The sequence below is a fragment of the Macaca thibetana genome, chromosome 16 (assembly GCF_024542745.1).
Source record: "Macaca thibetana thibetana isolate TM-01 chromosome 16, ASM2454274v1, whole genome shotgun sequence".
In the NCBI taxonomy this organism is placed as follows: Eukaryota; Metazoa; Chordata; class Mammalia; order Primates; family Cercopithecidae; genus Macaca; species Macaca thibetana.
Window position 1 is genome coordinate 36,846,874 of NC_065593.1, and position 10,476 is coordinate 36,857,349.

The 10,476-nt window shown below is 42.8% G+C and overlaps 1 protein-coding gene across 1 annotated transcript in view; it reads right to left on the reverse strand.

Annotated features, from left to right (window-relative positions):
- Positions 1-10,476, reverse strand: part of LPO (lactoperoxidase) — a 30,148-nt gene that overhangs the window by 8,006 nt on the left and 11,666 nt on the right. Inside the window, exons 7-9 of the mRNA XM_050764815.1 lie at positions 9,864-10,070; positions 7,982-8,306; positions 5,503-5,663 (exon numbers count right to left, since the gene is read on the reverse strand). Of these exons, the coding sequence (XP_050620772.1) occupies positions 5,503-5,663; positions 7,982-8,306; positions 9,864-10,070 (693 nt within the window). The remainder of the gene's footprint in view (positions 1-5,502; positions 5,664-7,981; positions 8,307-9,863; positions 10,071-10,476) is intronic.

A 10,476-nucleotide genomic window follows, 5' to 3' on the forward strand; every position in this document is an offset into this window, starting at 1 on the left:
TGAAAGATTGAATACTTTCTTGATTGGGAAGACAAGGATGCCTGCTTTCTTACTATGTGCATTTAATATATTATTGGAAGTTTGAGCCACTAGGAAGTTCTAGGAATTGACACGTAATAAGGCAAGAAAAAGGAAGAAAAATCATATAGATTAGAAAATAAGAAATACAACTGTCTTTATTGGCATATTACATGATTACCTGTGTAGAAAATGCAAGCAATCTCTAGCAGAATGCCTAGAACTAATTGAGTTTAGCAAGGTCACAGGATACAAAATCAACACATAAAAAAAATAAATTATATTTTCATACACTGATAAAATAAGTAGAAACTGCAATAAAGCTGTAATACCATTTATAATTCCTCCAAAGAAAATGAAATACTGGACTGGGTGCGGTGGCTCACGCCTGTAATCTCAGCACTTGGGGAGGCTGAGGTGGGCGGATCATGAGGTCGAGATTGAGACCATCCTGGCCTCAGAGATGGTGAAAACCCATCTCTACTAAAAATACAGAAATTAGCTGGGCTTGGTGACAGGCGGCTGTAATCCCAGCTACTCAGGAGACTGAAGCAGGAGAATCACTTGACCCTGGGAAGTTGCAGTGAGCCGAGATCGCGTCACTGCACTCCAGCCTGGTGACAGAGCGAGATTCTGTCTCAAAACAAAACAAAACGAAAATGAAATGCTGAGGTATAAATCTAACAAAACATGTACAGAATCTGTGTGATAAAACTACAAAATATTGATTAAAGAAATAAAAAAATCTAAAGATTGGGGAGACATACTGAGTTTATGGATTGGAAAACTCAACATTGTAAAGATGTCAACTCTCCCTAAATTTATATATAGTTTTAATGCAATTCCTATCAAAATTTCAGTAAGGTTTTTTGGTAGACATACACAAACTTACTTAATAATATGTATGGAAAGGGAAAGATCCTAGAATATCCAAAACAATTTTGAAAAAGAAGAATAAAGTGTTTTAAGGCTTACTGGATAGCTACAGTAATTGAGCACTGTGGTATTGGTAGAGGAACAGACATACGTGCAAACCAGTGGAAGAGAATAGACAACCCAGAAATAGATCCATGTAAATATGCCCAAATAATTTTTGCCAAAGAAACAAAAGCAATTCAATGGAGAAACAATAGCCTTTCAATAAGTGGTGCTGGAGCAATCTGACATCCATAGGCCAGAAAAAATAAAAAAAGCATCTTGACCTAAACCTCACACTTTATGCAAAAAATTTACCCAAAATGGATCATAGACTTAAATGTAAAGCATAAAACTATAAAACTTCTAGAAGGAAAAAGCAGGAGAAAGTCTTTGGGACCTAGGACTAGGAGAAAAGTCCTGAGACTTGACACCGCATGCACAATCCAGGAAAGGAAAATTTGGTTAAAAGGACTTCATTAAAATTAAAAGGTTTTGCTCTACAAAAGACCTTCTTAAGAGGATGAAACAAAAAGCCCACCAAATTATAGACTGGGAGAAAATCTCTGCAAATCACATATCTGACAAAGGACTTGTGTCTAGAATACATAAAGAACTCTCAAAACTCAACATTACAATTCAAATAGTCCAGTTTGAAAATAGCCAAAATATATGAACAAGTATTTTATTGAAGAGGATACAGAAGTGGCAAATGAGCACAGGAAAAGATGTTCAACATTACTAGCCATTAGAGAAATGCAAATTAAAACAATGAGCTATTACTACACACCTATCAGAAAGGATAAAACAAAAAATGGTGATGACACCACCAGGACGCTAAGAAATTGGATCATGCATACATTGCTGATAGGAATGTAAAATGGTACAGCCACTCTAAAAAATGGTTTGGCAGTTCCTTTTAAAATTAAAAGTAGAAGACTCAGAGTAGCCAAAGCTATGCTAAGCAAAAAGGACAAAACTGGAGGAATCACATTACCTGACTTCAAGTTATACTACAGAGCTATAGTAACCAAAACAGCATGGTACTGGCATAGAAACAGACGCAGAGACCAATGTAACAGAATAGAGAACCCAGAAACAAATCCACACACCTATGGTGAACTCACTTTCAACAAAGATGCCAAGAACATATACTGGGGAAAAGACAGCCTTTTCAATAAATGGTCCTGGGAAAACTGGATATTCACATGTGGGAGAATAAAACTAGATCCCTATCTTTTACCCATATATAAAAATCAAATCAAAATGGATTAAAGACAAATCTAAGACCTCAAACTGTGAAACTACTACAAGAAAACATTGGGGAAAGTCTCCAGGACATTGGTCTAGGCAAAAATTTCTTGAGCACTATTCCACAAGCATAGGCCACCAAAGCAAAAATAGACAAATGGGATCACACCAAGTTAAAAAGCTGCTGCACAACAAAGGATACAATCAACAAAGTGAAGAGACAATGGAATGGGAGAAAATATTGATATTTGCAAACTACCCTTCTGACAAGGGATTAATAACCAGAATATATAAGAAGCTCAAACAACTCTATAGGAAAAAAATCTAATAATCCAATCAAAAGATAGGAAAAGATTTGAATAGACATTTCTCAAAAGAAAACATACAAATGGCAAACAGGCATATGAAAAGATGCTCAACATCACTGATCATCAGAGAAATGCAAATCAAAACTACAATGAGATATTATGTCACCCCAGTTAAAATAACTTATATAAAGAAGACAGGCAATAACAAATGCTGGCAAGAATGTGGAGAACAGGGAATCCTTGTACACTGTTGGCAGGAATGTAAATTAGTACAACCACTATGGAGAACAGTTTGGAGATTCCTCAGAAAACTAAAAATTGAGCTGCCATATGATCCAGCAATCTCACTACTGGGTGTATACCCAAAAGAAATAAAATCAGCATATCAAAGCGATATCTGCACTCTTATGTTTGTTACAGCACTATTTACAATAGCTAAGATTTGAAAGCAACTCGTGTCCATCAACAGATGAATGGATAAAGAAAATATGATACATATACACAATAGTGTACTATTCAGCCATAAAAAAGAATGAAATCTAGTCAATTGCAACAACATGGATGGAAGTGGAAATCATTATGTTATGTGAAATATGCCAGGCACAGAAAGACAAACATGGCATGTTCTCACTTATTTGTGGGATTTAAATATCAAAACAATTAAACTCATGGACATAGAAAGTAGAAAGATGGTTACTAGGGGCCGGCAAGGGTAGTGAGGGGCTGTGGGGGGTGGAGGTGGAGATGATTAGTGGGTACCAAAAAATACAATGATGGCTGGGCGCTGTGGCTCATGCCTGTAATCCCAGCACTTTGGGAGGCCGAGGTGGGTGGATCACTTGAGGTCAGGAGTTCAAGACCAGCCTGGCCAACATGGTGAAACCCCATCTCTACTAAAAATACAAAAATCAGCAGGACATTGTGGCAGGCGCCTGTAACCCCAGCTACTCAGGAGGCTAAGGAAGCCTGGGCGACAGAGCAAGACTGTCTCAAAAAAAAAAAAAAAATTAAAAATAAATAAATAAATAAATAAAAGAGTAAGACCTACTAGTTGATAGCACAACAGTGTGACTATAGTTAAGAATAACTTAATTGTACATTTTAAAATAAGAGTGTAACTGGATTGTTTGCAACTCAATGTATAAATGCCTGGAAGGATGGATAACTCTTTTTTTTTTTTTGAAATGGAGTCTCACTCTGTTGCCCAGGCTGGAGTGCAGTGGTGCGATCCTGGCTCACTGCAACCTCCACCTCCTGGGTTCAAGCGATTCTTCTGCCTCAGCTTCCTGAGTAGCTGGGACTACAGGCACGTGCCACCACGCCCAGCTAATTTTTGTATTTTAGTAGAGATGAGGTTTCACCATGTTGGCCAGGATGGTCTCGATCTCTTGACCTCATGATCTGCCCACCTCGGCCTCCCAAAGTGCTGGGATTACAGGCATGAGCCACCGCACCCGGCGGGATACCCCATTCTTCATGAAGTGCTTATTTCACATTGTATGCCCTTATCAAACCATCCAATGTACCCCATACATATAGACGCTTACTATGTACCCACAAAATTAAAAACATTAAACAATTTTTAAAAAACCCTAAAAATGGACTTAGCATGTGACCTAACAATTGCACTCTTAGGCATGTATCTCAAAGAAATAAACATTTATTTTCATGTAGAAACTTATGTTTGAATGTTTATAGTAGCTTTATTCATAACAATCTCAAACTGCAAACTATCCAAATGCCCTTCAAAAGTTGAATGGTTAAACAAACTGTAGTTCATTCATACCATGGAATACTACTCAGCAACAAAAAGGAATGAACTACTGATATACACAACAGCATGGATGAACCTCAAAGATACTGTGCTTAATGAAAAAAGCCCATCTCAGATGGACACATGTCGCATAATTCCATATATATAACATCTGTGAAATAACATAATTATAGAGATGAAGAACAGATCAGTGGTTGCCAGGGGTTACGGATAAAGGGGTGAGGATGGATGTGGCTATGAAGAGATAGCATGAGGGAGTTTTGGGGGGACAGTACAGTTAAGAGTCTTTATTGTGGTGGTTACTTGAAGCTACATATGTGATAAAACTGCATAGAGCTGTGCAGACACACACACACAGAGATGATTACATTTATAACTGGTGAGATCTGAGTAAGCTCTATGGTTTATATGAATGTTAACTTCCTGGTTTTGCCACTGTATCTTGGTTATGTAAGACATTAGCACTGGAGGAGACCGGGTGAGGGGTGCATGGGACCTCCTTGTATATTTTTTAAGATTCCTGTATAATTCTTAGAATCTAATCATCTGCAGGGAGGGAGGCCCAAAAGCCCTGCCACCGGGGCCCACCTGGCTCCCACTCCTGGCTCTGCCCTCTGCTCGCTGTTGCGCCTCCAGCTACCTTTTCTCTTCCCAAACCTCTGTTTCCCCCGGCCTCTCTGCTGCTTCTCTCCTATTGTCTCATCCTTTGAAACCCCCCTCCTGTTGCAATATATTAGAATCTATAATTATTTCAAAATAAAATGTTTAAAAAAATATATGCATGGTTAACATCAACACATCAACTTTGTCTCTTCTAGTTAGTTGATCAGCCAATCAACAATATCTGTTGAGTATGCCCATGAGACGGGCTTAGATGTAGACAATTAAAAAGGAAGACAATCAAATCAAAATAACCCAAATCACTGCGGTGTAGCAGTCCCGGGAGTGAAGGAGCCTACAGTCCAGTGATGGCACCGGGCAGGCACACTTGAAGGGACCAACGCACAATTGACTTTCCAACACTCCCAATCCAGAGATTCATTTTGAGACAGAGAAGCTGAAGAAATGAAAGGAGGGGGATTTCAAAGGATGAGACAACAGGAGAGAAGCAGCAGAGAGGCCGGGGAAACGGTGTGGGAACAGAAGAGGGAGCCGGAGGCGCAGCAGTAAGCAGAGGGCAGAGTCAGGAGTGGGAGCCAGGTGGGTCGGGATGACAGTGCTCCTGGGCCTCCCTACCTGCACGAAGGCTCCCAGGATTTTCCGGGCTTCCTGGTAGAGCTTCTCTCCATCCCACTGAGGGTTGAGTCTCTTTAGTTCCCTGGCCAGCCGGTTATGCTCGCGGAGAAAGAGGGTGTGGGACGTGGCCAGCAGAATATGCTCTGAAGCTCGAGAATCTCCTGAAAGCCCAGAAGACAGGAAGGCAGATTCTCCCTAACAGCCCCAGGACCCAGTAACCTGCACAAAGAAATGATGGTGCCCCACAGGACCCCCCCATCAACAAGCTCTCCTTCCTGTCAGGTGGAGAGGGATGGGGAGGGGGTGCTGAATCATAGGTTTGACTCTCAGTTCTATATACACACTTTTTAGCTGTGTGACCTTGGACAAGTTACTTAACACTTCTGAGCCTCAGTCTTCTTACCTATGAACATGAGAATAAAGCCTATCACAGGACTGTGACAAAGGCTAGTGGTGACACACTACACAGTAACATTTTGCTAATTATAACCCAATTGCCTTCTAGGAAGGGGGGCTTCGAATGAATGAGGAGCTTTTTACTTCACAGAGCAACTTTGAAGGTTTTAGGAATGCAGGTTTGAGGTGAGGAGCTTGGGTAGGGCTGAGTTCCTCTGGGTAATAAAGGGAGAATAATCTGGAGATGGGGGTCTATAGTGGGAGGGAGAGAGGAGTAAGGATGGAGGAGCAGTTAAATGGCCAAAGACCAGGTGTCTCATAAGGGAATAAGGAACTTCTCCCTGTGCCCGCTAATCTTTAGGGGAGTCTATCTATTATCTATCTATCTATCTATCTATCTATCTATCTATCTATCTATCTATCTATCTATTATCTATCTATCTATCTACCTATCTATCATTATCTATCTATCTATCTATCTATCTATCTATCTATCTATCTATCTGGACAGTCTTGCTCTGTTGTCCAGGCTGGAGTGCAATGGCATCATCTTGGCTAACTGCAGCCTCAACCTCCTGGGCTCAAGTGATCCTCCTGCTTCAGCCTCCAGAATAGCTGGGACTACAGGCATGTGCCACGATGTGTTGCTAGTTTTTAAATTTATTGTAGAGACAGGGGTCTTGCTATATTGCCCAGGCTGGTCTTGAACTTGTAGTCTCAAGCAATCCTCCCACCTAAGCCTCCCAAAGTGTTGGGATTACAGGCGTGAGCCACTGCACCAGGCCAGGAAAGTCTATTTAAAATTGCAAATTCTTGGTGTCAGTGCATATTTTTATGAAGAACAAAAAATAACTCAGTTTTGTGTCTGGATTGATGTGGAGTATATGTGAACGCAAAATCCAAAACATCTATAAAGGTATCTTGGCCTATGAGCTGGCCTTCTGCAATGTCAGGGTGGCCAGGGGGTTTGTCCTAAGAGAGAGGATGTTTGAGGGTGAGATGGCCTCTAGAAGCCGGAAACAGAGAGGACCAGGAGGGCACCTGGAATGAACAGAATTGGCAGGGCTTTGGTCGTGCACAGGCTGTATGAGTGGGGGTTTTGTGCCCAGGTTATAAAAAGCTTTAAAAATATACATTCCTCTTCATCTAGAACTTCCTCTTCTGGGAAATTATCTTAATAAATGTATCAAAAATGAGAACAAAGATTTATCAGTGAAGATATTCCTTACCTAAACAGCAGCAACAAAACACAGAAAAACTGGAAATAACCCCCAAGTAGGGTTGAGAAAATGAATGATGGTAATATGTGTCATGCAATGCTAGGCAGCCATTAAAAACCATGTCATAGAAGAACAGTTAATGGCATGAAGTAGATTAAGTGAAGACGTCAGGTTTTGGAGCATTATTTATAGTAGGACCCAATTATTGAAAACAATGTAGAACTGTATCTGTGATAGGAAAAACACTGGAAAATAAGCATTAAAATGTTAATGATGATTATTGGTGGGTAGTGGGATTGTGTGAATTTTTTTTTTTCTTTTTTTTTTTTTTTTTTTTTTTGAGATGGAGTCTCACTCTGTCGCCCAGGCTGGAGTGCAGTGGGGCGATCTCGGTTCACTGCAAGCTCCGCCTCCTGGGCTCAAGTGATTCTTCTATGTCAGCCTTCCAAGTAGCTGGGACTACAGGCGCCCGCCACCACGCCCGGCTAATTTTTTGTATTTTTAGAAGAGATGGGGTTTCACCATGTTAACCAGCATGGTCTCGATCTCCTGACCTCATGATCTGCCCACCTCGGCCTCCCAAAGTGCTGGAATTACAGGCATGAGCCACCAGGCCTGGTACTTTCTATTTATTTTCTTTGTTACTTTTCTGGACTTCCTGATGTTGTTTTACAGTGAATACATGTTCTTGAATTCTTTATTCATCTGGGCCTTTCTGCTAGTCCTGGACCGGGACCTGGCTAGGGACAGCGATGGCTCAGTGTGCATTTTTCCAGAAAGATGACAAGAAGGGGGCAGTGGTAAAGCTTCCCTGGATAATCCCCTTGTCCTTGGGCCCTTCTGTTCCCAGGCTAGAGACTCACCTGCCAGGAAGCAGGGCACACGGGCTGTGGTGTTGATGAACTCACAGGGGCTTGGCTTCTTGCTGTCATAGGGTAGGTAGGGTAGCCCATGGTCTGAGACCTCCTGGTTGACAGCCATGAGGCCCAGGGGGCTGCTGAGGTTGCGGAGGCGGCTGGCCAGGCTTGGCTCGGAGCTGTACACAAAGCTGGCATCCAGGAAGGAAGTCAGGGCATTGATCTGCTCTCGGGCCAGGGACTTGTAGGGTGGAGTGGGGCAGACAAATCCAGCTCGGAAGAAAGGCATGCATTTCCCTTGAGTCCTCGCCTTGGGGTCATTGGGTGGGAACTGCAGAGAGATTGGACAGAAGTGACTGGGCAGGGGTGGAACAGCTGGGCCCTGGCAACCTCTCCCCAGGGCAAGTCTGGATGCAAAGATGCTGATGGTGCCTTCCTGGGACCCTGGTACTGGACACTGACCCCAGACACTTCTTGCTGACATTACTCACCCTGGGCTCATAATATCCTGAAGTTCATTACATCCTGTTGTGTGAAAGAGCTGAGGGTAATCATTCAGTCCTCACAGTGAGGACTCCAAATTTTTGGTGGGGAGGGAGTCCTGAGCTCCCTGGACAGGAAAGCAGGACATGAGGTGGGAACAGATTTGTTAATAATTACTACTAACAACAGCTGCCATGTATTTATTTTGGGCTTACTGTGTGCCAGGAATTATGCATACTTTAACTCACCTCAGTCCTCGAAAAAACCCTGTAAGGTGGACAATTCAGTTCCATTTTATAGATGAGAAAACTGGGGCTCAGAAAAGTTAAGTAAGTTACCTAAGAACTTACACACTGGAAGGGAAAGATGTAGGATTCAGATCATTGGCTTCATTCCACAGTTTATGCTCTTTATACCACAGCACATAGCCTCGATTTATTCTGTGAGTGAATAAATGACTCTCCAACTGTAACACCCACGAATAATAGGAAAAGATGCATTGCTGCAAGCTCCTCTCCCTTCCAGATGGAAATTCCTACAAATCCCTGCTGCTCACTCGTATTCATCCAGGTTTCAGGTCCTTCTGAGTGGAGTTGAAGTCATCCTCTACAATGATGTACAGCAGCATAAACTTTAACATGCATAAAATGAATCTCTGGGGATCTTGGAAAAAATGTAGAATCTATTTCCTAACATCTTGGGTGAGACTTGAGATTTTGCATCTCTTTTTTTTTTTCTTTTTCTTTTTTATGTTTTGATATGGAGTCTCTCTCTGTCACCCAGGCTGGAGTGCAGTGGCGGGATCTCGGCTCACTGCAACCTCTGCCTCCCAGTTTCAAGCAGTTCTCCTGCCTCAACCTCATGAGTAGCTGGGATTACAGGCATGTACCACCACGCCAGGCTAATTTTTGTATTTTTAGTAGAGACAGGGTTTCACCATGTTGGCCAGGCTGGTCTCAAACTCTTGACCTCAGGTGATCTGTCCACCTCAGCCTCCCAAAGTGCTGGGATTACAGGCGTAGGCCACCTCTCCCAACTGAGATTTTACATTTCTGATAAGCTCCCAGGTGTTACCAATGCTGCTAGGTCGGGGATGTAGACAACCTTCGCCAGTGTTCCCATTCTGCTATCAGTAGTTTACTTGTCCAATTCCCACGCTGGCCCTTTGTTCTTGAGAGCCGGAGCAGTGTCCTGTTCCCTTTGGAATCCTCAGCATTTAGTGCATTGCCTGGTATGGGGTGGTCAATGTCTGTTTACTGAATAAATGAATGAGTGAGGCTTGGGAAACTACCAAATCAGTATCCATGATCTATCCAGAGATCCTAGCTGATGAGCTGGGAATGTCTGCTACATCAGGGTGGGCAAGGGGCTAGCTAGTCAGAGATGCCCAGCTGCAGGGCCTTACCATGATGGGGAAGCAGTTGTCTCCCTGGATACAGTACTCATCACACTGGGCTTTGGAGTACTCACTACTCCCCAGCTCGGTGTCAGGGGCAAAATCCAGGTCGTGATCTACAATCTGACCCCACTGCATGAAGAACAGGGACCTGTTTTGGTCCAGAACACCCTCCTCATTCAGATAGCCAACAATCTTGTTAGATACCTCCCGGGCCTACAGATGGAGACAGAAGGGGAGGGCAGATTAGAGGAAAAAGTGCTTTGAGGATTCAGATGCAACTACACCTCATTAACTACCTACCATGTTACAAATACACTTAATCCCTACAAGGAGTTTGTGAGGTGAGTGGCATTAGCCTCTTCTGTAGAGGGGGAGATTGAATCCTGGACAGGTAAAGTCAGTTCTCCAAGGTCCTGCTGCTACAAACGGACAGGGATGGGATTGAACCCAGATCCGTATGACTTGATGACTTGCCAGGCCAGTGCCCTTTCCACTAAGAGAGGGAAAACAAAGACAGGCTGCCTCTGAAATACGAGCTACGGAGGTGCCGGGTGTCCGGGAATAGAGAGGGGCTCTGGGTAGGGGCTGCCAGCTCCCATAAGGCCAACAAACAGGACCT